Source organism: Gastrolobium bilobum, unplaced genomic scaffold (assembly GCF_033153095.1).
Source record: "Gastrolobium bilobum isolate Gb01-03AN ecotype WA unplaced genomic scaffold, APGP_CSIRO_Gbil_v1 utg7102, whole genome shotgun sequence".
Lineage (NCBI taxonomy): Eukaryota > Viridiplantae > Streptophyta > Magnoliopsida > Fabales > Fabaceae > Gastrolobium > Gastrolobium bilobum.
This window is the reverse complement of record NW_026898776.1, coordinates 165,765-192,887: the sequence shown is the minus strand read 5'-3', so window position 1 is coordinate 192,887 and position 27,123 is coordinate 165,765. Positions and strand designations below refer to the sequence as shown.

At 35.2% G+C, this 27,123-nt stretch overlaps 2 protein-coding genes across 2 annotated transcripts; one reads left to right on the top strand and one right to left on the bottom strand.

Moving 5' to 3' along the window:
* The first annotated feature begins 4,276 nt into the window (after nucleotides 1-4,276).
* LOC133284042 (uncharacterized) lies at nucleotides 4,277-7,136 on the top strand. The gene is made up of 5 exons (XM_061480996.1): nucleotides 4,277-4,553; nucleotides 4,622-4,725; nucleotides 4,855-4,968; nucleotides 6,531-6,614; nucleotides 6,856-7,136. Exons 1-5 carry the CDS (start codon nucleotides 4,307-4,309, stop codon nucleotides 6,910-6,912), a joined length of 606 nt encoding a protein of 201 aa, XP_061336980.1. The 5' UTR covers nucleotides 4,277-4,306; the 3' UTR covers nucleotides 6,913-7,136.
* A 17,345-nt stretch (nucleotides 7,137-24,481) lies between these two features.
* On the bottom strand, nucleotides 24,482-25,780 carry LOC133284038 (arabinogalactan O-methyltransferase 1-like). The gene has a single exon (XM_061480991.1). It carries the CDS (start codon nucleotides 25,666-25,668, stop codon nucleotides 24,799-24,801), a length of 870 nt encoding a protein of 289 aa, XP_061336975.1. The 5' UTR covers nucleotides 25,669-25,780; the 3' UTR covers nucleotides 24,482-24,798.
* Nucleotides 25,781-27,123: the final 1,343 nt, after the last annotated feature.

Genomic DNA, 27,123 nt, shown 5'->3' with positions numbered 1-27,123 from the left:
GCCCATTTGTTTGCGTAATTAATAAATAAAATAAATATTAATATTAATCAAATATAATAATTATAACAAACTTGCATATGTTAACTTAGTCATCATTAGTTTAATAATTAAATAATAATCATGTCATTAAAGCCCTTTTCAAATATTCTGCATTAATTAAGAAAAATAATTTTGGAATCCTTAGTAGGCATCAAAAAATTATTCCTAAGATAATTATTAATCAATGTAATTTTGGCTTTTGGTAAACAGTGATTAATGTCATAATTATGTTGTAATTTTAATTAGTGACCTGATTAACAGTAATCATATTGAAATTTACAATGCTTTAAAAACCATGTTAGAAAACTAAGTTGTTAATATTGAAAATTATAAACATTAATCTGAAATAGTAATTTAGATTAATATATTTATAATAATTACAATTATTAATTATTGAAATCGTAATAATTGTTTTAATAATTATATAATTGCATATCTCATGTTAATGAATAAAACCTAAGAAAAAACATATTAAGTTGATTTAATAACTATTAAAAAATGTAATTCTTTCTCTGATCTAGTGAAGAGGTGCTGGGCAGGTGGTCACAATTGGAAAGCATCTAGTGAAAACTTTCGAGAGAAAGCCACATCCTGGCATAAGGATTGTTACAAGGAGGAGGAGAAGTTAAAAAATAATCTTCATTCTCGCCTCCGTGGAATTGATTATAGCTTAAGTCAACATCCTTGTCATTCTCTGGAGAGGCTGCAGAAAGAGATCTGGCAATAGTTAAATACTATTTATCTTAGAGAAGAGATTACATGGTACCAAAGATCTAGAACTGACTGGATTCGGTTTGATGACCGTAATACTAAATTCTTTCATTCAGCAACAGTTGCCAGGCGTAGGAGGAATAGGATTGATGCCCTTCAAAATGATGTCGGGGATTGGATTGCTGACCCTTCTCTTCTCATGAGTATGGCAGTGGAATACTATGATAATTTATATAAGGAAGATATTCCTCTCCGGCCTAATTTTCCCATTAGGAACAAATTTCCAGAAATGGAAAGGAGAGTTATGATGGCTCTTGAGAGCTGCCCTAGTAGTCAAGAGATTAAAGGAGTAGTGTTCTCAATGGGGCCTTTTAAAGCGCCTGGTGTTGATGGTCTTCATAGCATATTTTTTCAAAGCCAATGGGATGTAGTGGAGAGCTCTGTTTGTAATTTCATTAAGGGAGTCTTCAATGATCCTAGTCGTATAGAAGAAGTGAATCAGACTCTTCTTTGCTTGATTCCTAAACTTGAGAATCCTCATACTTTCAAGGATTTTCGTCCGATTAGCTTGTGTAATGTTATTTATAAAACGGTAACAAAAATTGTTGCTAACCGTTTAAAATTGCAGATGGACAAGCTAGTGATGCCTAATCAGTGCAGTTTTATCAGAGGTAGACAAGGTACGGATAATGTCATAATTGCTCAAGAGCTAATCCATTCAATGAGGAAAAAGAGAGGATCTAAAGGTTGGATGGCGATCAAGGTTGATCTTGAGAAAGCATACGATAGGATCAGTTGGAATTTCCTTCAGGATACCCTATATGATGTAGGGCTTCCTGAAAATTTGATAAGACTAATTATGTTGTGTGTTTCATCTTGCACTATGAATGTTCTTTGGAATGGGGCTTGTACTAAAGAATTTCGGCCAACTAGAGGCTTAAGACAAAGAGATCCTCTTTCTCCTTATCTTTTTGTCCTCTGCATGGAAAGACTAGCCCATCTCATTTCTCAGGCAGTGGATCACAGGAGGTGGAAGCCAGTGAGGATTAAAAGGGGAGCTCCACAAATTTCCCACTTATTTTTTGCTGACGATCTCCTTTTGTTTGCAGAAGCTTCTCAAGAGCAAGTGTTAATAATTCAACAGGCCTTACATATATTTTGTGATTCATCTGGTCAAAAAGTCAATCATAGTAAGACTAGAGTTTTCTTTTCTCAGAATGTGGGTCATACTCAAGCAAACTATCTTAGTGGGCTTCTTGGTTTTTCTTTGACTGCGGATCTTGGAAGATACTTGGGAATTCCTTTGCATCATAAGCGAGTGGGTCGGTCATCTTTCTCTTATGTTTTGGATCGAATGAATTCTAGAATTGCTGCTTGGAATCATGCCAGTCTATCTCTAGCAGGTCGTGTTACATTATCTAAAGCAGTGTTATTAGCAATCCCATCATATCCAATGCAGGTGTGTTCATACCGCAAGTCACCTGTGAAGAGATTGATAGGAAGATTCAAAATTTTGTTTGGGGTTCATCTCCACACTCTAGACGTTCTCATCTTGTGGCCTGGAAGCAGATTTGCATGGATAAAAAAAATGGAGGCCTTGGACTGCGGAGTATGAGGGAAATGAACTCAGCATTTATCATGAAGGTTGGGTTCAACCTTGTAGCTCATCCAGATGCCTTGTGGTCAAAGTTCTTACGTGCTAAGTACAATGTGGAGGCAGGCATGACACCAATTATTCATGCTCCAAACAACAGCTCCCAGCTTTGGAAGGGAATTACGCGTCATTGGAATATTATAATGGATCATAGTCGGGTGCAGTTAGGCAATGGTCAGTCCACTATGTTCTGGCTTGATAGCTGGCTGCCCGATTGTGGTCCTTTGATCTCATATGCAGGTTCTCAGTTTTCTATTAGTGATACTCTTCAGAAGGTGGTGGACTACGTGGATGAATTGGGGCAATGGAAATGGAATTCTCTTCGACAATTGCTTCCAGATTCTGTGCTGCATCGATTTATGAATTTTCTTCCTCCTTCTAGTCAAGATGGCCAGGATCATTTAATTTGGAATGGAACGACAGATGGCAAGTTTACTGTTAAGTCAGCATATGCAATATTAGCCATCAAAGATACTACAATCCAACAGTTTCCTTGGGAAAGTGTTTGGAGATGGCAGGGGCCAGAAAGAATTCGCTTTTTTCTTTGGTTAATGGCAGGGGAGAAGCTGATGACTAATGTTTGTAGACTCCGCCGCCATATGGCTCTTTCAGATCTGTGTCCTAGATGTAATCAGTCTAGTGAAACTATCCTTCATACTATTCGCGACTGTCCACAATCAAAGGAAGTATGGTGCATGATAATGCCTCATATAAATCAGCGTGAATTTTTCAACCTCAACCTGCACAATTGGATCATTTCTAATTTAGACAGCTCAAAGGATTGGGGGATGGGGTCGGACTGGCCTCTTTTATTTGGAATCTTAGCCTGGAAAATTTGGAAATGTAGGAATTCTTGGGTTTTTGAAGGTGATCGCCAGAATGCTTATTCACTTATCCGTTCAACAATTGGTTTCAGAGATAGTGTCGCTCTTGCAGCTAACCCTGTTTTTGGAGCGGGCAATCAACCAAGGAATCGAATAGAGAGATTGGTTGCTTGGTGTTGTCCTCCTGTGGATTGGGTTAAGCTTAATGTTGATGGTGCATGTGATGCTAATGGTACTAGGACTGGGTGTGGAGGAGTTTTTCGCGATGCCTCAGGAACTTGGATCGTCGGATTCTGTAAAAATTTAGGCTCAGGTACAGTTTTGCATGCTGAGTTATGGGCTTGCTTGGTTGGTTTGGAGCTAGCTTGGGATAGAGGTTTTAGGCAAGTTTGGCTCGAAGGAGATTCTCTTTCAGCTCAACAGCTCATTACAAATGGGTGCCACCATGATTACCCTGCGGCTAATTTGGTGAATCGTATTCGAAATTTGATGCAGCGAGATTGGCAGATTTATATGTCTCACATTCACCGTGAAGGAAATAGAGTAGCGGACTTTCTAGCCTCTTACTCTTATGGTTTCTCTTGGGTAATTCAGGAATTTGATTGTCCACCGTCAGGTTGTATTGATAGTCTGTATAGTGACACTATAGGTGTTCACTGGTCTAGGCTTTGTGCCTAGTTTCTTTTTGTTGTGTTTTTGTTTTAATTTCCTATTATTTCCAAAAAAAAAAAGAACTGCGGATGTGTCACACACGTGGCTTAGTCTCGCCAACTGACATGGCGGGACTGGTACATGTCACAGCAGGTGGCGGGATACGTGGAAAACACGTGACATGGACTGACGCGATTGGTTGGGCTTCCTACGTGGCTTCTGATCTCGTCTCTCTCACTGGCGGGACTTATCTCGTTAGTCAAACCTACGTGTTTGACTCAAACCTACATGTGTTCTAGGATGGAGATACATTTGAAAAATAACATTAGGATTTTTTGCCTTGATTTTTGGGACAAAACGGAGGGAAAGAGACAACTTTTATATTGGATGGAAACGATTGGGGATTACCAGAAAAGCAGAAAGAAAAATGGCTTGCAGGAGCATGCTTCGTTCCGCCATACTTGTACAACCCTTCTTACACCCTCCTTTCAATTTCAGTTTTAATCACTATCACATAGCTTCACACTTCAAATGCAATAAGCTCAGAACCATTAGGGGTAGGGCTCGTCAATTTAATCTTCCAAAACCACCTCTCTCTTGCTCCTACAATGAAACGCCGCCGTCTCACGACGATCAAGATCCCCCTCAACAACCTGTGTTGGAGGCCATTTCAGGTAATTTCAACAATTTCGTATCGATACCGAAAATTCAAATTTCATAATATGTTGTGGGTTTGTTACAGAGGTTTCCAAGATCGAAGGGAGTTTAAGCCAACCTGCAAATATGGTTATTGGTGGCACTGTCGCCGATGATTCTACCAATGAATGGCTCGCATTGGACCAGAAGGTTTTATTCCACTAACTTTCAATGGGATTGTTTTGTTTTCATTTCATAGCTTCTAGTATTCAGTATTTGTATTCAGAAATACATAGTTACAATATTTGCCCTGTGAATAACAAATAATGTGCTGCACAGGTGAACTCGTACCCAACTGTTCGAGGATTTACTGCCATAGGAACTGGAGGTGACGATTTTGTGCAAGCTATGGTTGTTGCTGTGGAATCTGTAATCCAACAACCAATTCCTCAGGTTAGGTATATATATATATATATATATAAAGTCATTTCTAGAAATTGGACTTTTCTTGGAAACGTTTACTCATTGATGTCCTAGTTTATAATATGAACCAAATAACATGTATTTTTACGGTATGATCCAGATTACAGGTTGGGCAAATTTGTGCGTGCCTTGTATTTTTATTACTGGTGTTCTTACTGTAGGGTTAAGTTTGCATTGTTATCAATCTAATTGTCTGTGGATCGGTTTCCTCTTGAATTCCACATGATGTTTACTGTGGGTAACGTAGTAATTTTGTTGTTTGCTGAGCTTGTAAAATAGCACTCCAAGGACGAAGGCACAAAGCCATACATTTTGTTTGAAGGTAGAGAAAGAGTTTGAATAAATTGGACCCAAAAAACCAACTTCGAAATGTCTTGTTTAAAAACTAGTTTTATCTGAAAATTGGTTTTCATTAGAACCAGTTTTTAAAAATTTAGGTAGTTACCAAACACCTTATTGTATTTAAAAACTGGGCCCGTTGCACTTAGGTATATAGCTTTTTAAAGTTTCCAAACTCTGTAATTGGGGTACGGAGCTTGAAATATACCTATGAATAGAGATATTTAACGAGCACTGACATGGAAAAAGGGACCTATCATGACCCTGCATAATGAAGAATTTTTATCAAAGCGTTTTACATTGTGAAAAGACTTTCAAGCGTGCACTTTTAGTTTCCAAAATGAGTTGGGAAAGTCCATAAAATATCTTCTAGCTGGTGCTCAAATGGAAGGAAAAGTATCAGTCTTTTTCATATCATCTGTGTAAAGTCCTAAATAGGCTAAAGCCTGGCTACCAGCTCATTCTCTCACACACACTCACAGTTAGAGTGAAAGTGAAACTTTTCTATCATCTTAAACGCAACTATAAGTCAGCTAAAGGTTTGCAGGTGTTGCTTGTTATATTGTGACTGGATCTTAAATTGGTAAAATTCTGCAGGCTTTGGTAATGATTATTGATGATATGCTGTCACAGGCTAAAGTTAAACAAACTTTTAAGTGAACCTTAATTATATTTCAGTTTTCAATCAAGATAATGGTCAAGGGGTTGATGATTTTTCCTGCTTTTGGAGAAACATTTACTGTAGTAACATGGCACAAACTTGGCTTTAGAAACTGTTAAAATCAATAATTATGCCCTGGTTGGCACTGAAGAATGTTTTGGATGAATTCGATTGTGACTTTAATGAACACTAAGATGTTGTGTAGTGCTGGAAGTCCATTACAAGTATGAACTTGCGAACTGGACTGGTTGCTAGTTCATTGCCAACCGAGTATTGATCACATAAAATATATGCTGAGCATTAATTTTTTTTTTTTTTTTTAACTACAATTATTTTACTTTCTGGGTTATGATTATGAGCAGTTGAGCACATCATCATGTGGATTTAATTGCCTTCAAAAGTTTTCTACATGAAGATTGTGGAATATTGCTTGATTTAACTGTATATTGCATCTATACTTTTACCCGCGAGGCTCATTTTTGAAATGGCGTTTGACATCTGATCTGCTTGAATTTTTAACATTTTGATGCAGGGAAATGTGAGGCAGAAGTTATCTTCAGGGGGAAAATATGTATCTGTAAATATTGGGCCGATTCAAGTTGTTTCCAGTGAACAGGTCTTTCTGTCTTGTTCCACACCCTCTTTCCTTCACTCTAAAGTTAATCTTTCTAGCTTATTTCAACTAAAAGAACGTGAGGGAAAAGAAAGAAAGAAAGCTTCGGGGTGTGCGTGAGCTGGCGGGCAGGATATGTTAAGATATTATTTACATTTATTAGATGTTTAGTCGTAGGTTGATTCTCCATGCAATCGAGGCTGGGTGAATACATCTTGATATGGAATATTGTTGCATTTTTCAGGTCCAAGCTGTATATAATGCCATGAGGAGGGATGACAGGATGAAATATTTTTTATAATCTGTAACATTGGTTTGTGTGTAACGCCGTGTTTGCAAGGTATGTACAAAACATTCCTGCTTTCATCGAGTTAAGCTAATTTGTTCTTTAAGTAACAAGCAATATCATTGTCATCAGAGTAATCATGGTGCAAATTGAATTTCTTCTGCATTCCCTGAAAATGTAATCAGTATGATTTGTTACTAACAGATAATAAATAGACACACTACTTTTTTGCTTTCAATTTTATAAGTGAGTTAATTTTCTTGAAGGGTGACTCGTAGATGTCCTAATTAGCGCTTTGATTGCAGAGCAGTTTAGTTTTCGAGTTTTTAACTAGTTGAGTGGAAGAAACGATTGAAGATGAAGTGGCATAGATATTTCTTCCATTTTTTTTTTTCCTAATAAAAAAAACCTTCAAAATCTTTTGTGTGTAAAGTATGATATGGAGTCCCCTTGAGACAAATCGCTTGATAGAGTTGTGGGACATGTAAGACAGTGAATGAGTTACTTGAACTACACTCTGCATTCTCTCTCTCGGGTTCCCTGTGGGGTTCTCCATGGCCCAATGGCTCATCCCAGTGGTCGGTCCTCACTTGAATCTCAACCAAAAAAAAGCAGGATGTAGAAATCTGATGAACGTTGCCCATTATACAAAAATTCTTATTAGAGTCAGGTTGTATTAACTAAGAATTTCTCCTGCCCTGTTTCCCGAGTTTGTATTAATTTCATGTCAATTAAAAAGGAAGAGAGAAAAAAGAGTTGGCAACTTGGCATTCTTTATGAAACTTTTGAAGTGGAACTAAAATTTCGAATCTTTACTAAGAACTAAAAGTAGTGTGTTAAACTGATAGTATAGAAAAGTATGAAAGGATTGAATGATAAGTGTTGTATTGCTTTGTGGCAGATAGTCAATTATATATACAAATGACAACAAACGATAACAAACTATCGTAACAATACTAATACTATCGTAACAATACTATATGGAGAACAAACAAACTATCTTAACCAAACTATACAGATACAAGATATTAACAAACTCTTCCTAAAGACTTGGTCTTCATTAGTTGAAGAATAAGATCAAAGGTGATCTTATCCTAACACTCCCCCTCAAGTTGGAGCATGTAATGAAGAAATGCCCAACTTGCTGCGAAGAAAACCGAATTGCTTCATGCCAAGGGCTTTGGTAAAGATGTCTGCAATCTGCTGATCGGAACGAACATAAGAAGTAGCGATTGTATTTCGTAAAACATGATCTCGCACAAAATGACAATCGATTTCTATATGCTTGGTGCTTTCGTGGAACACTGGATTAGCAGCTATTTGCATAGCAGATTGGTTATCACAATGTAAAAGCATTGGCTGTGAATGGGGAACATCAAGAGAGTTTAAGAACGATTTGATCCATAATAACTCAGCTGTGGCTGCTGCCATTGCGCGATATTCAGCCTCTGCAGAGGAGCGTGACATTGTAGGCTGTTTCTTTGTTTTCCAAGAGATAGGGGAAGTGCCTAACATAATAAAATAGCCTGTGACTGATCGCCTGGTAAGTGGACAGCTAGCCCAATCAGAATCAGAATAAGCTCGAAGAAGAAGGTCATTTTCTGATTGAAGCAGTAATCCTTGACCGGGGTTAGCTTTTATGTATCGCAAAATACGTAAGACAGCTTCATATTGAGCTTCGGTGGGATTCTGCATGAATTGCGATAAAACATGGACGGAGTAGCTTAACTCGGGTCTGGTAATAGTCAGATAAACTAGACGTCCTATGAGCCTTCTGTACCGTGTTGGATCCGAGAAAGTGGGACTTTCTGTAATAGCAAGTTTATGATTTGTTTCAAGAGGAAAGTCACAAGGTTTGCATGCAAGGAGGCCAGCATCTTCCAATATGTCGAGAGCATATTTTCGTTGGCTTAGAAAGAGACCAGAAGAACTGTGAGCCATTTCTATTCCAAGAAAATATTTTAAAATCCCCAAATCTTTGATATGGAAGCATGAGTGGAGGAAAGTTTTGACAGCATTGCATGTGGTTGCATCATCCCCAGTTAAGATAATATCATCAACATAGATGAGAAGAGCGATGAAGTGACCATTCTTGTGTAAGGTGAATAAAGTATAATCAGCCTTAGATTGAGTAAAACCGTAGGACTCAAGAGATGACCGCAACTTAGCAAACCAATTTCTGGGGGACTGCCGCAATCCATAGAGTGATTTATATAAGCGGCATACTTGATGGGGTTTGTGATGCTGGAAGCCTTGAGGAACTCGCATATAAACTTCCTCTTTAAGATCTCCGTGTAAGAAGGCGTTTGTAACATCTAACTGGTATAATTTCCACTTCTTGGCAACTGCTACTGCCAGAAGTGTCCTCACACTAACCATCTTTGCTACAGGAGCATATGTGTCAAAGTAATCTTCGCCAGGTATTTGATTATTACCAGCAATTACCAGCCGTGCTTTGAATCGCTCCACAGTACCATCTGAATTGTATTTGATGCGGTAGACCCACTTACAAGGGATTGCACGTTTACCAGGTGGCAAAGAAGTAAGCTCCCATGTTTTGTTTTGCTCAAGTGCATCAATTTCCTTTCGCATTGCTAAACGCCATCGTTCATCTGTGACAGCTTCTTTGAATGATTTAGGTTCGACTCCAGAAGAAATGGCAGCAAGAAACTGTTGATGTTCGGGAGAAAATTTAGAACAAGAAACAAAGTTAGCAATGGGATAAGGAATACCTGAGGATAGACTGGAGGAGGTAGAAGAGGCTGCTGGATTATGTGCTATGACATTGGTGCATGTATAATCCTTGAGATATTTGGGAGGATGGCGAGAACGATGACCACGACCCAAAGTTTCTGATGCAGTAGTTGATGGTATTTGAGACTGTTCATGTTGGTCGACTAGATTATCTGATGTAACAGTTCCTGGTAGTATGGACTGTTCATAGTGTGCAACCAAAGGTAAAGAGCGTTGGTCAACATCTGCAGGAGTTGTAGGATGTGGTGCAATTTCGCAATCAACTGATTGAGTGGAAGAAGATGTGTCGTGTGCAGCCGGTGTTGGTTCTGCTTCAACATGAGACTGCATCAGTTGGGAAACTTCAATGTTGGTAGGAGTTTCTGTTTGGGTTTCATAGGGAAAGATGGTTTCTTCAAATACCACATCTTTAGAGACAAATATGGTCTGTGTATCAAGGTTATAAAGCCTCCATCCTTTCTTGCCAAAAGGGTATCCCAGAAACAGGCATCGGACTGACCTTGCAGCAAACTTGTCTGACGATTTGGGACGTGGATGAGCATAACAAAGGCATCCGAAGACACGAATGTGATCGTAGTTTGGTGTACGATTAAAAAGGCGTTCAAATGGAGTCTGTCCTTGAAGAAGAGGTGTCGGGGTCCTGTTGATTAGATGAACAGCAGTGAGAACACATTCTCCCCAAAATTCAATGGGAAGATGAGCTTGAAAGCGTAGTGCCCGTGCTACATTCAAAATGTGTCTGTGTTTCCGTTCGACTCGTCCATTTTGTTGTGGTGTGTCCACACATGATGTTTGGTGTATAATCCTCATGTCTGAGTAAACCTTACGAAGATTAGTAGCACAGAACTCTGAACCATTGTCGGATCGTATTATTTTGACATTGGCATTGAACTGAGTACGAACCATCAAGAGAAACTGAGATAAGTATTGGAACGTTTCAGTTTTAGTCTTCATTAAATAAACCCAGACATTTCGGCTAAAATCATCCACAATAGTTAAAAAATATCTTGCACCAGTTAAAGAAGCAGTTTGATATGGACCCCATATGTCACAATGAATAAGATCAAAACATGAAGTAGTTTTATTAATGCTAACAGGAAATACAGTGCGAGTTTGTTGTGCTCTAAGGCAAATATCGCATACTGAAGAAGAAATTTCCTTATGATTATTCATTGTAACAAAAGGGAGAAAATGCAAGGACTGAAACGACGGATGACCCAAGCGACGATGCCAAATATCTGCAGTCTGTTGTTTTTGAGCAGTACATGCAGTAAGGGAGGATCTTTTATTTAAGGAGTCATGCACATAAACACCAGCCTGCAATCTACCCAGTCCAATCTTGATCCTCGTTGTGGGGTCCTGCAATTCACATCCAGTGTGAGTAAAAGAAATAATGCAATTTGTATCAGCAAGTAATTGAGCAACTGAGATAAGATTGCATTTTAATTGTGGAACATATAACACATCCTAAAGAATAATATTGGATGTCAACTGAAAAATTCCTCGTTGAACTGATACGAGTTGATCACCATCTGGTAAGCCTATGGAAGTAGGTGGAATGGATTCAACATTTGAGATTAATTGAAGATTCCCAGTCATGTGTTGAGAAGCACCACTATCCACTAACCAGGTGCAATTTGGAATGTGCTTACCAGAAAGTGTTGTAGTATTAGCAGAGGGTGTAGAGGGAGAGACAACCATGTTGGCAATCTGCTGAAGAATCTCAGGAGTCATATTTGGAACGAAATTCGGGTTGGAAAACGTAGGTATGGCAGCTGCGGTTTGTGGTGCAGGAGAACTAATTGTGTAGTTCCTTTTGTCATAGGGTTTGCCACGTCCTCTACCCCGACCATAGGGTGGTTTGCCATGAAGTTGGTAACATTTAGAGACATTGTAACATCCCCGTCTCGAGCCGGTTCAATTAACATACATATGATAAAACAGAAAACAGCGGAAGACTTAACTTCTGAAAATACGAGCTAACTTTTTTTCTTTTTCTTTTTAAATTCTCATTCGTCGTAAACGAAAATCGGGCAGAGTTTCCTCTATAAATCGGACAACTGGGGATTTTCCAATCCCACACAGAAGCATTTCCTGATAAACAGTTTATACAAATATACTCAAATGCCCATCCATGGGCGCATGCATAACTTGGCTCAGTGCCACTATATCTAACAGCATGCAATCCAACAGGTAAACATATCTGAATACTACCTCATCACATAACGTGCCTGAATACCCAAATGTACATGCATCAAAGCGACAGACGTGTACAAAACATATACATGCCATATACAAAATAAAGGATCAATATCATGATCCATCAAATGCGAAAATACTAAAATACATCAAACACTCCAAAAAGGTAGTAGCCTACAGCCACTCAAAATCCGGTCTGTCAACTGCCTCAGCCACGTGTCGTGTCCCTGCCTAGTGAGGACTCACTGGGAATCTGGGCACCTGAAAATATGTCCCCAAAGAGGGGTGAGATTACAAATCTCAGTAAGCTCCAGGTTTATAGAGAATTCTCCATACCCCTGGCTCACTCCTGCATGAAAGTCAGATACAGAGTATACAAATACAACATATAACAGATATCATAACAGAACAGAGCATATATCCATATCATATCAGAGATGTGCGCCGTCATTCCCAAGGGAGGACCCCAAGCGGAAATCAACGCACGTGTTCCCGAGGGAGGACCCCAAAGCGGAACCAGACATATCAGAGGCGTACACCATCAGTCCCGAGGGAGGACCCCAAAGCGGACATCCGGGTACTATACAATCAATGGCCAGAGATTGTTACAGAAATCATATTACAGAAGTCATATCAGAGCAAAACATATCATGTTATCAAATAACTCTATATGAATGCATCTATACAAAGCATCTAAATCACAGTCATACAGTCCAACCATAGTTCACTAACCATGGTGGAGCACTCAAGCAGGAAAAGACTCCTTAAACATAGAGCTTACCTCTTGAAGCTTTACCAATACGCTTACTTGTGGAACAAGTTACTTTTATCACTTCAAGAGATTTCCGATCCTTCTCAATCCCTAGGCACACCTAGAGAATAATTTACAATGCATCAATAAAATGATGCAATACCATAATTATTTCATAAGCATACATTTTATCGCTTATTTTCCTTTCTTTGCATTTTTGCCAATCCTATGCCAATACACAAGTCTAGACCTCTTTATAACCGTTGGTGTTCTTTAATTTAATCAACCATTCCCTTAGGAATTTTCAACATAAATCATGCTACTTTTCTTCAAAACTCATCACTTTTATACAATTTATTACAACACATTTTATTTAAAATAAAATGTACAAGATATATCCCTAAATACCCTATAGGTCGAATCCTATAAGGGGAATTTCCAAAGATCCTTCTCTTTTACAATACATTTTCGTTACTTCATTACAACTTGCAAACACCTAGGAATGCTTCCACTAAATTCCTATTTTGAGTTTAGACACCAAGTCCTTTTTACTTAGGCATTCTTACTAACTCATCCATTTTCACTCATTTCCAACACACTATACCTTCACAATACATATATAATTTTTTCCACAATAACTCCTACTCACTCCATGATGGCCGAAACCTAGGAGGAAGATGCAATAGGACTTTTAAATTTTTATATCACATGTGGATGCTTACTCAACACTATAACTTCCTAAACAACAATAATCCATCATAAATTTCACATTCTAACATCAATTATTTCCCAATAAAATATGCTCATCAATTTCATAACTTAAATCATCAAAATAATATCATGGAAATAGAGGTTTATTACCTCTAAACACTTGTACAAAGCCTAGAGAGCAATCTCCAAGCCAAGCTCCATCCAAAAACTCACTTTTTCTCCTCCAATGAATAGTAACTCGAAAATGAGAGGAGGAATAACTCTTCACACACTCAACTATAGCTCAAATGGATAGGTGGAATGGATTCATTGAGTGGTTTCCAATCAATTTCATGTGGTGGGTCATTGGATTTGGTGGATGGATGATGAAGAAATCAAAGAAGGAAAATTTGAAACCCTAGCCCCTTCCCCTCCATGTGCAGCTCGGCCATGCAAGAGAGAGAAGAAGAAAATCTGAAATGAATAGTGTTTCATTTAAGTGACAAGGCTATATAGGCACATGTGGCCATTTTCATCGGATGTTTTTTTATCGCGTATTTTAACTTAAATTGACCCAGAACTAACTTAAAACTACGAACATATTTTTATTTTTCTAAAATCATTTACATTAATTTTTATCTATTACAAAACAATATTCATAATTCACAGTATGGTTTCTGCACCGTTTTTGACGAAATGCACTGTGAATCACTAATTGTACTTTATTTACTTTTAAAACTTAACACTTATAAACTTATCATTTTCTTGGGCCTATATTGACTTGCTTGGCATATATTGGACTTTCTTATTCTTATTTCATCAATTATTTATTTCTGGACTCTACCGGTTGCTTAAACAGCAGTACAAAATACCCGGTAGAAACACTATTCACGAGATTTTCACGGAAAGTGCCAGACTATACAATTTTTCGTTCTGAACTCATATTTGTCATCAGAATTTTCAAATTATGTTCCTAAAATTATTTTGCTCATTTTAAGCTCTACCGGTTAATTCACAAAACTGTAAATTCTCCGGCAGAACGCACTGTTCATAACATAGTCATGATTACAGTCAAAATACTCGAAATCGCTCACTGAATCTAATTATGGCATTTAAATCCTTAAATTAAATCTCTAACTAAGATTTACCAGTTAGGGTCATTATAGACATCATGGTATAGCTTACCACAGTGGCTGCATCGAACAGGATCAGCATTGGAGGAAGGGAGTTTTTGAATATCTCTTGTAGCATAGCTGAGCACATCAGTTCGGGTTTCATGAGTCTGAGCCATATGGAATTGAGTCTCTTCTTGAACTAACGTGGAATACGCTTTGTTCAGAGATGGTAGATTTGGTTGGTTCAGCAGTTGTGTGCGGATTGTGCCAAACATAGCGTTGTCCAGGCCTAGGAGGAATTGATAGACCCGATCATCAGCCATTTCTTTTGTGATATGTTGAGTAACAGGACAATGAGCACCATAAGGGCAATCAGGTAGTGCGCGTGCAGCATCAAGTTCATCCCAAGCTCCCCGTAGTTTGGTATAATATTGACTGACCGAAATGCCCTGTTGTCGCAACTGGAAAAGGTTTGCTTTCAGTTGATAAATTTTGGGAGCATTTTGAATGGAGTAGCGTTCCCGTAGATCATCCCAAAGGGCCTTGGCTGTGGGGAAATAATGAATATATGGCTTGAGTAGAGGATCAATAGTGTTGTGTATCCAACTGTTGATCATGGAATTGCAAAGAGTCCAAGCGTGGGTTTCATCAAACGCATCATTGGCAGGTTTGGTGATAGAACTGTCGATGAAGCCAACCTTATTTTTGGAAAGGAGAGCATTTTTAAATGCTTTGGCCCAGACATCATAGTTAGATTCTCCTTTCAACACCACATTTGTAAGGAATAAGCCAGGGCTATCAGATGTGGGCATGAAAAATGGGGAACGAGGATCAGAAGGTTTAAGGGTAGGTTCGATGGCTGCTTCTGATGTGAGTTTTGCATTGGTATTGTCATTGGCAGCGGAAGAATCTGAATCAGCCATGGGAAATTGGATCGTTACTGTTAAACTGATACCATATAGAAAAGTATGAAAGGATTGAATGATAAGTGTTGTATTGCTTTGTGGCAGATAGCCAATTATATATACAAATGACAGCAAACTGAAACAAACGATAACAAACTATCGTAACAATACTAATACTATCGTAACAATACTATATGGAGAACAAACAAACTATCTTAACCAAACTATACAGATACAAGATATTAACAAACTCTTCCTAAAGACTTGGTCTTCATTAGTTGAAGAATAAGATCAAAGGTGATCTTATCCTAACAGATAGTTACAAAAATAAATAAATAAGTTGATGTTCGCTAAGTTTTTTAGGTAATATATCATTATTTTTCCTTTTTCTCACACATTATAAAAAAAAAAAAAAAAAAACCCTTTACGGCAATAAAGATGAAATAGATGGGGAAGAAAATCGGGAGGGAGTTGTTTCAACTTTTAACTCTAAATCATAATACCTTCCTCTTATGCCACAATTGCTTTTTATCTGACTTTCCTTAAATCTTCTACCAACAAAATTTCGTTGCTACCTAAACTTTCTCTCTTTCTCTTTTTTTGTGCGGGTAAATTACAAGTATTTTCTATGAGAAGCAATTATGTTTAAGTGGGAAATTTTTATATCATGATGGGACAAAGAGCCTGTTTGTATTGACTTATCAAAAAAGTTTTTTTTTTTATAATTTTCTTATTTTAAAAGTACTTTTTATAAAAGTTACAGCTGTTTATATTTTTAAAAAATTATTTGATTTTTGAAAAAAATATTTCGCTTTTGACTTCTGCTTTTTTGATAAGCTAAAATTTTTAACTTCCGAAAAAATAGGTTTTTGACTTTTTTTTTATGATTTCTGTTTTTTTAAAAAGCAGATATCCAAACATACTTATTTCGAGAAGTGCTTTTTTTCTTTAAAAAAACAGCTTTTAAGGAGAGAAAAAACTCATCCAAACGAGCACTAATTCTTTAAAGGTAAATTTTTTGTATTCAGAAAGACTTGAATTTAAGACCTTGTTTCAACAGAATTAAATATGTATCATTTGAACCAACTTTTTTTTGTGCTACCTTCCCTTTTCTTTTCTCTCACTTCCTTGGAAAACAATTTTTTTTGTTGAGACAAACTACACCGCAATCTCCGGCTGGACACCATCTAAACTGCGTAATTTTTGTTCCATCTTAATTTTTTTATTGGTATTGCAAATGTAATAGTCTTCTTTTTAATGTTGGAAAAAGGAAAACTAGTGCAATGATGATGGATTTGGACTCAGCTCAAGTGTGATTGGGCTTTTTTTCTTTGTTTCTAGTTCTAATTCTCTACTTACCCAACATTCCATTGATATACATTTCAATCACCTGGAATTTTCTAAAGCTGATTATTAACTGCTTAAAAATTAGTTATTGACAGTTGAAATTCGAAAGTATATAACAGATTATTTCATGGATTGATAGTGAATATGTTTGAATTTATTTTGTATTTTAAAAGTATTAGATCAAAATGTTATAAATAAAGTTATTGATTGAAAAGATATTTTTGGATAGAAATTAATTAAAGTCAGTAACTCAACTGCTTTTACTTGTATAATATTGCAGTATGCTTTCTAAGGGCAATATGTATGTCGATATTATTATTAGTCATGCTTCTTTGTAAAAAAAACAAGTTAATCGAAATTTTGCCAAAGCTTTTGTTATGTATCATTCTTTTCTATCACAAATTAGGAGTTCAATTTCACCCATTGTTCATTAGTGGAATTTCTTTCTCTCTTTTTTTAACTTAGGGGTGTATTGGATTGGGATTTCGAAGTATTTTAATGGATTATTTTCGGACAAAAAAATTCATTAGTATTCGATTAGGATTTTAAAGGACTGAAAAAAAGTCATGTGGTATTCGATTATGATTTTAAAATATATTTTAGAGTTCATCCAAATCCGTTGGTATTCATTCAATCAGTATTTTAAACAAAGGAAAAACAATATTGTGGTATTCAAAAATCTGATGATTTTAATGAATTTTCTATTGTTGTGGATATTGTGAGACTTTTTAGTGAGAAATATAAATAAGATGCATCTCTCACAATCTCACCCTAAACCCTATGATTTCTTGAGATTTCTCTATTGCAGTGTTTTCTTCTTCCTTTGATGGGTTGATCTGCTCAAAATCAAGTTCCGCCAAGGGAGCTTTGTCAAAGCTCAAAATTTGCATATTTTTGAGCGATTTTCATCACAAAACACAGAAAAAACAAACCAACAAGATTCTAATATAATCTATCTCAAAAACAACATATTTTTGAGAGCTTTTGAAAGTTTAAAAAATGATTTTTCAAGTTATGGGTCGCGATTTTTCTTGGCATAAAAATGTATGATTTTTGTATTAAAAATAACATAAATCCCTCAAACCAATTTTTATTTTACATCATTGAAACAAGATCAATTTAAAGAAAGATTGAAACTTTCATAATATAAACCTTATATTTCGTAACAATACATTCAAGAACGAAATTTCTTCACTATACAAAATGATTTCACACAATTTTTGTATCAATAGATAACTAAAAACTTGTTTTTCAAAAGCCTCAAAACAATTTAATGAATACTCAAAAATTCTGGTTTTAATGTATCGGTTGAAAATAATTTAAGAGATTTTCTAAACTTTCATGTAATAAAATTCATAAATTCAGATTTGAAATTTTCTTAGAATACTTAATGAAAACATGTATATGATATATTGTTAGAAAACTATCATCACGTTGAACAAAAACCCCAAGGTTTTCAAGATCAATTGCAAAATATTCCAAACAACATTTTATAATGAACTTTAGGTTCTATATGTAAATTTAGAATTATTTTAATAAGTAAATAAATATTGGATCTTATAATAATATATGCATAGCTCTGATATCAAATGAAGAAGATAATTTTTAACTTATTGGTCAAACCCAAAAGCATGAACAAAAAAATGCTAATACATGGAGGACTAGTATAATTTTAGATATGTGGAAAGTTATTGCTAAGTAATTTTGAATGTTTGTTAAAAATTATATTATGTTTTATTGATTGAGAAAATTATATTAGGTTTTAATTTTTTTATTAATATCATTGCATTTCTTTGTTATTTTTTAATTGAATCTTATAATTTTGAATGTTTGTTAAAAATTCATATATTTTTTAAAATCTTATAAATCCATATTGTCCTTTCAAATCTTAAAAATTCTATTAAAATCTTTCAAAATCAAATCTTATGAAATCTTGATTGTAAAAATTATCTTTTAAAAAACTCTTTAAAGTCCGTCCCATTCTAAATGGTATTTTAAAATCTATAGAATTTTTTATCTCAAAAAAGTCTTTCAAAATCCTAATCCAATACACCCCCTACCTCCTTATTTTACACATCATTATCATCAAATCATTTATTACTACATTAAAATTTACTTTTTATTTTTTAATATAAACAGACATTACTTTTTAAATAACTGTTTTTATAATCAAACTCTTTTAATAATATCCAGCACAATAATAAAACTGTTATACTGCTTACCAAAAAAAAGTTATATTAAAATATCATTTTTTTCGTTCTCACTATTGATTCGAGCTGTTTTGTAATATGAAATCTTCTTAGTCTATGCACTTACAGTTGTCACATTGTACATGGCTCAACCATTGATTCAAGAAGTTCGTAGTCAACTATAATTATGACCCAATAAGCATGACCCAACTATTGAAAAAAACAATGATTTGAAATATAACAAAATACAATTAAATCCAAATCACAGTAAAGCAACAGATGCGATTGTGATTTGTTTGAGAAGAAAAGGAAAGCAACATATTTGGCGTGATTTGAGATTAAAGATTTGGGATGTATTTTGAATTATTTATTTGTAACTTTTGATTTATTTTTAGATGTTAATTACTATTATATTATTTTTAGAATTTTAGATTTTGAATTTTGAATCAAGTTGTAATTAGTATATAAAAAGGTGCTTATGACCCTTATTTTAGGGAGTTGAATTTTGTTATTTTATTAATAGAAATTGAGAAACGGAGGGTTACTCTCTTATGAAATCCTAACTTTCTGTTTAGCCAATTTTCTATGCGCTTTCGGCATCATTTGGTATCAGAGCACTAGGTTGCCTTCAACCAATGGCTGAACAGAATCGTGGAGGTCGACGACGGCGGAGTCATGAGGGTAGGGAACGTGGATTCGTTCCTGAAGAATATAGACAACTGCGTCAGATTGACCCGTGAGATATAGAAAATGAAGAGCTCGGAAGGCGGATCCAGGATTTGAAGCGACAACCTGAGCAAGCGTTGGATAAAAAAATCCAAGTTTTGGAGCGACTATGTGTGCACGCACAGAGAAAGGTAATTCAAGATTTGGAGCGACGACCAGTGCGGGTATGCATGAAAATTCAAATTTTGAAGCAAACTCTTGTGGAGGTGCAGAGCATGGAAATCCAATATTTGGAGCGGCGACTTGCGTGGACAAAGTTGGACATTCAATCCGAAGAAGGAATGAAATTAGATGATGCATCTGATGATGAAGAAGAGGACGTCAATCCCTTGGGGATTCTAAACCAGGGACGGAATTGGGAAGTACGACCTGGAAATCAGTCCACTTTTCAAGATATTGAGACGCAAATCAGCATTCCTGACTTTGATGTCTATGATCATAATCCAGTTTGTGATGATGATCCGATCTATGATGATAATCCAATTTATGATGATTATCCGATTGTTGATAATTATCTCATTTATGATGATTATCCATCTTATGATGAAGATTCAGTTTATTACGATAATCCAGTCTATAATAAATCTAATGGTGAATCAGATTATGAAGATCTAATAGAGGAAGATTTATCGTTTGAATTTTTGTCTAAAGAAATTGAGATCAGTGGAGATAAACAAGATTCGAGGACGAATTTTTTCCAAGCAAGGGAGAATGATGCACTTATAGATGACCCATTGATTCAAGAAACTCGTAGTCAATTAGAATTGTGGCCTAATAAGTATGGCCCAATTGTTGAAAGAGACAATGATTTGAAATATAACAAATTACAATCGAATCCAAGTCCCAAAAAAGCGACAGATGTGATTGTGATTCGTTTGGGAAGAAAAGAAAAGCAACATATTTGGCGTAATTTGAGATTAAAGATTTGGGATGTATTTTGAATTTTTTATTTGTAATTTTTTATTTATTTTTAAATGTTAATTACTGTTATATTTATTTTAGAAAGTTTTATTATTTTTAGAATTTTAAATTCAGAATTTTGAATCAATTTATAATTAGTCTATAAAAGGGTGCTTATGACCTCTAGGAGTTGAATATTTTTTTATTTTGATAATTAGAATTGAGAACCAGAGGGTTACTCTTTTATGAAATCCTAACTTTTTGTTTAGCCACTTTTCTATGCGCTTTTGGGTATCATTTGATATTTGAGCAGTAAGTGATATTAAGAAGGCATGAGAAGTTATTATCCTTCCAATAGACTCAAAAAAATCCCCCCATTTATTATTATTATTATTTTTAAAATATAGTGATTGGGCCCAGCGACGGACCTACTCAGTTGCCACTGACCTCAAGTGTAAGTTTTTTTTATTTTATTTGTCATTACAGAAAAATTGCATTTAAAACTTTGGGTGGTCTGTGAGTGAATAAAACAGGAAAAAGAGTAGGGGAGAGAATGAATAAAATTGTTCAACTTTATGTGAATCAATAATAGGTGGTCACATGACAACTTTGTTTTCATTGCTTTGTGCGAATGAATAAGAGGTGGACACATTGCAACTTTTTGTGGATGAATGAATACAAAACCTATACTTTTTTCCGTTTTATTCATTCACAAACTGTGAATGAAAAGCCATATATTGCAACTCTTTTCTCAAAAAAAAATTTAAAACTTTCTTTTAAAAAAAAATTGGAGGGCAGCTCAACAATAAATATATAGATATAAATAAAATTTTTTGGATCCACTATAATCCCCACTTAAAATATGTGTATGTAGGAAGTGGGAATAGTTCTTCTGCAACATGAGAAGCTTTTCCCACTATTAAGAATGGAAAAAATATTGGTTATTTTATTTTATTTTTTTGATAACAAAATATTGGTTATTTTAAAGGATCAAATTTTGTAATATTTTAAATGAAATTATTATATTTTGGTGTATATTTGATAATTTTTTAAATTCTTTTTTCCTCCACCAAAATAGGAGAAGAGAGAAAGAGAAAGTATGATGAAGGAAAAAAAATGTAAAAAATCACCATAATACAGTAATTTCGCTTAAAATGGTATAAAATTGTTTAAGATGACAAATTTGTTACCCAATAAGTATTTAATTTTTCATATATCCTTTAAAACAAAATGGTTGATCTTAGTTACTCTTATAATTTTCTTAAAAAAATATGGTTATTATATAAATGTTATATTTATTATAAAATAACTTTGTAAAATTTTCATTTTAAAATATAAATGTGACTAAAAAAATGGTTCCAGGAGGAGTTTTCTCAATATTTTGTAAGATTCTTTGAGAAAATTGTGGTCTTATAAATTAAAAACAAATACTAATCTCTGCAATTATCAGCTTTGGATGGCTATACTTTGAATTTGTATTATTATTATTATTTTTAATTAAGGGAAAGACCTCTTTAACATGCCCATTCATATACCAAACCAACGAGAACACGTGGATGGTAAGAAATATACCAAACCAACGAGCCACTCGCGAAAACAACATATAGCGTGCTTTTAATTAAATATTCACGAGGTATTAGTCGTTGCCACGCGCATTAATCACGAACCGTACCACGCTGTAAGAGGCAAATCGCACAAAGGAACAAGTGTATGTCGGCTCTTTAACCAAAGGGGTTTTTTTTATACCCCTTTAATTTTCTTATTTGATATTTGATTTTTGGTATTTGTACATTCATATTTTTTTTAAGTGAGTGTCGCGACCGTTTAGAGAACTCATACGAGTGTGTCAAGTGACATAATTTTGTTATCTTAAATAATTTCGTTAATGTTAAATTTCGAAAGGTCATAATTTTTAACTTGGGAATCAAAATTAGAATATTTTTTATTTCAAATAATTTTTTGAGATGGTAGAAACCCTTGACATATTTTATCTCTCACAAACATAATTCGAATTTATAACAATGGTATCACAATCACAAGAAAAATATTATGAAAAAATGTGCGAGCAAAAATGGAGAACCCACATAGTAAGGATAAATGATAACATGTTGGACAACTCTTAACTATTGTCTTGCATAGGTGCTGCTGCAAGCCTGCAATTCTACCTCTTCCCACCAAAATTTGGCAAACATCATATGTTATTATCCTAACATAGGGATAGACGATAACTTCAGAGGCATCAAGCATAGCCAGCATGTTATCGTCTATTCCTGCTTTGTTCCTTCTTTCCCTATTGCTATTGCTAGGATTCTCCATTTTTTCTCCTACATTTTCTTCATTTTATTTTCTTTACAAAACTAAATTTTGAAATTAACTATTGTCTCGCACGTGTTGCTGCAACTTTAACAGACAAAAATTCAATTAATTGAAATCTCAACAAAATTGTTTGGAAATCGAGGAAGCTAATGTGTGTGTATATATATATACTCATCAAAGTCATCAAAATACTTAAAGTACAATTCTAAAATATGTTTGTGGTTGTGATATCATTGTTACAAATTTGAACTATGCTTGTGAGAGATAAAATATGCCAAATGAAATGTCATTGCATAAATCTCAAAAAATTATGTGAAATAAAAAATCTGATTTAGATATCCAAGTAAAAAATTATAGTCTTTCAAAATTTTACGATAATAAAACTGTTTATAGTAAGGGAATTGTGCCACTTCACACAATAGTGTGAGTGCCTCACTAGGGGTCGCGGCACTAAAGGACCCCCTTTGATAAATATTGGAAGTGAATAACAAATAGAAAAATTAAAGAGGTGAAAATCCCTATTTGGTCAAAGAGCTAGCGTACGTCGGATGAAATATTTGAAGATCGAGTTAATTCAATAAATTTTTAAAAAAATGCCTGCAAAAACAAAATTTAAAAATAAAAAAATTTAAATTTGATTTTTTATTAAAATATAAACAAATACAAACCTGAATTGTAAATTCATCTACTATTAAAATAATATTTTTTTAATCTGTTTATACTATCCATATTTATTTTAAAACTTTTCTATTATATGTAGAACCAAATTTAATTTTCTTTCTTTAATTTAGACATATATTATTGGACTGATAATTCATTTTAATTTTTTTTGTTTAGGTTAATTTTAATGAATTTGTTTTCAATATGTTCTAATGAATTTACGGTTTTTTGTAAATGATTTTCTGATTTTTTTACCACAATTTTATTACCATTTTGGTTTATCAATTCAGAGAATTTTTACAAAATAAAAGAATGAAATATTTCACTTGCTACAAATACACTTTGTTCCCTTTATTTTTATTTTTTTCCAAATGACTCTTTCAACTTCTTTTAATTAAGTCTCATAACATCTTTTTCTTTTTCTTTTTTGATAACAAGTCTCATAACATCTTTAACTTTTATTTGAATTGAAAACATTAACCTTTTCATTAACTTTAACAATAATGGATTAAAAAAAGCAAATTCTAAAAAATAAGTTGAAAAAACATTAAATCACAATAGAGAATAATGTTTAACGTAAACAATAAATAATATGGTTTCCAATTCAAATTAAAGTCAAGAAAGTTAAAGCAGCAAAAAAAAATTTAGACAAAAACGGTGAGAAAAATAAAATAAGCGAGACAGAAAAGGCAAACCTGTTCGCAGCCTACAAATAAAAATAGAGTTTCTCTTTTATCATGTCACACGAGATAACATCTCTTATGCTATAGACACAACAAATGATAGATCTCATCACTTGTTAAAAAAAAAAAATTAAAAATAAAATAACATGAATTTTGATACTTCAGAATATAAGAAAACAATCTTCACCAACATTAAAAAATAATTTCTCATAAAAATAAGGATGGTATGATATTTGTTATTTTAAATATGAGAAAAATACAAATAATAAAATTTATGAAAAAAATTAAAAAATTAAATGAAAAATATTAATTTATATTTTTTTATTTAAAATAATACAATTTTACGTCGTATAAAAGAAATATTTTTCCTAAAAATAAATGACGAAAAAGATAAGATAACACGCAACCGGTTCGTGTCGGCAAAGAATAGTGCAATGGGATTTCATCATTACCGTCCAACTGTAACCTCAATGCACCGACAATTCATTTGCCCCTCTCTTTCTATTCATACACGAAAAAAAAGGCAAAAGTAAAATTTAAAATAAAATAAAAAACAAAAATAGTAAAACTGTAAAGTGTCTCTTTCGGTAAACAAGACATAAAGGAGAAAAACATAACGCAGTGCCTGCGAGTGAAGTTGAAAAATCTGAAACCCTAAAACACCCCCTAACAGAAACGACCATCGTAACGAGTGTCGTTAACATTTGACGGAGGAATCTCGAAGTGCCAAAGCCTACCAACGCCCTTCACCATGTTCTTCCTACAAAGGAACTCCTCCGCATAAACCTTCTCCACCTTCCGATCCACATCGTGCAAGAACACGTGCGTCACGCCGGAACCCTTTCTGTTCCTCGCCATCACCGCCATGGAAAATATCGCCGCCATGCGACCGGGAGCCTCCGGAAAATACCCTCTAGGCGCATCGATCATAATCAGGTCCCACTCTGTCTCATACACCTCGTCGGGGAGGTTGTGGAGCGCTAACTTACACCGCTCGTTGCCGCGCAGGGCAGCGCTCGACGGCGAACACGCCGGCTCGGAGCGGTACGAGGAGAGGAGCTCATCGGCTTCGCGGAGCTGGGTGCGGTAGCGCACGGTGGTTGCTCGGAGCTCCGGCGCGTCCTTGAGGACGGTCTGGACCCACTTGGGGTCCTCCTCGAGGAATAGCGTGGTGCCACGTGGATTAAAGCTGGCCCACATAAGAGAATCGTGTCCGAGACCGAATACGAGGAAGTTGAAGGGTCGGTTAAGGGATTTGAGGACGTTGAAGGTGATGCTAATCTCGGAGAATGATTGTTGAGGAACAATGTGCGAGGTTGCATAGTGGAGTATTGCACGAAGCTGCATCGATGTGGGACTGTAACCATTTTTTATCATGGTTTTGGGGCTTGTGAGAGAGCATAAGAAGGAAGAGTTATCAGGGGTTTGAACCACACTCGCTATGAAAAGTGATGCTCCGATGATGCCCACAATAACCATCACCCCCACGAACCATCGTAGCTGAGAACGATTCTTCATTCTTTCATTGACTTGCATATTCTCTCGCTTTTGCTATTTCTATATAGTGTATACTGTGTGTTGGTGATGAATAATTTGAGGGGTGAGAGAATGGGATAGAGTTGGCGATTATTTTTAAGGCAATTAGGCCTTCACGTTTGCCTAGTGCACAGCACATAGTATACGCGTATGGGCACGTGTTGCGTTGGCATTGGGTGGGAGAACTGTAGATTTTTTGAAATTTAAAAAGTGATGTCGTGACTCGTGATTGACAAAATGTTTTGGTCAGCAAATATTTAAGCACCACGTGGTCCTACAGTGTTCCTGAACCAGGGTAATCATAATCATCCCTTATCAGCAATTCACTAATTCAATATTTATTTTTGTAATTGAAAAACAAAGACAGTTTATTTGATCCTATACGAGTTCCAGTCCAGGTACTCAGTTTGATTCTTTGACCGATTCAATTTATCTTCTAAAACTAGTAGTAGTTTGAAAACCAGCCCTGTCTGTCCTTCGATTCTAAGCTATATTTTACCAAAAGGATGATTTTTTTTATTTTTTTTTCACTCAATATCGAATCTTAACTCTTGCAATGTAATCAGGTACCTTTCACTGCGATTCTACTAACATCCTTCCAAATATTTAAATTAATATGTGCTTATTTTTACTAATGATATTTATTTAAGGGGTAGGATATGGCTTTTTGACCCTTATAACCTTTTATTAATAATTAATTACCAAATTGACCCTCATTATAAACTATTTCAAAAATTTAACCTCCCCAACAAACATAACACCGATCTGCTCCTGTTTGACCGTTGACCACCAAGCCTACCCGGGTACACCCCTCCCTACCCGGGTATTTTTTGAAATTTTTTGTCTACCCGGGTAGGGAGGGGTGTACCCGGGTAGAGTTCTTCAATCTGGGAAAATGTTTGAATTATTTACCCGGGTAGGGAGGGGTGTACCCGGGTAAATCTCTGTCAAAAACCCCAAAATGAAATAAAACTCAAGAGACTAAAATGAAATCTCATTGAACTCAAGAGACTGCTACATAGCAACTCCTATAGCACTTGTAAGTTTACTTACATTAACAGTCATCACCAGGAATTCTAACAGAACTCGGAAACTGACACCAGGCCTTGGATGCAAAATGAAGCAGGAGGAGGCAGAATAATGCATGGCCTCTGTCGAATAGGTTCAGAAATTCACACATCCAATGACAAGAAGCGATACCTGTTCAAAAACTGCAACAAACTAGATTAGGAAAAAATTGTATGAGGAACAAGTACAAGAGCAGTAAAGTTGAAAGGTACCCTTTTCTCAGAAGCATTCATTCAAAACCAAACTTGCAAAGAAATCAAAAAAAAGTTTAGAACTTTCAACCAACCCAAGATTTGAAAAAACCATAGCAAATGGTAGGTGACAATACCGTGGGAAGATGGGATAAAGAAATTAACATAAGATGAAGATAAGGAGGAGAAACCAATT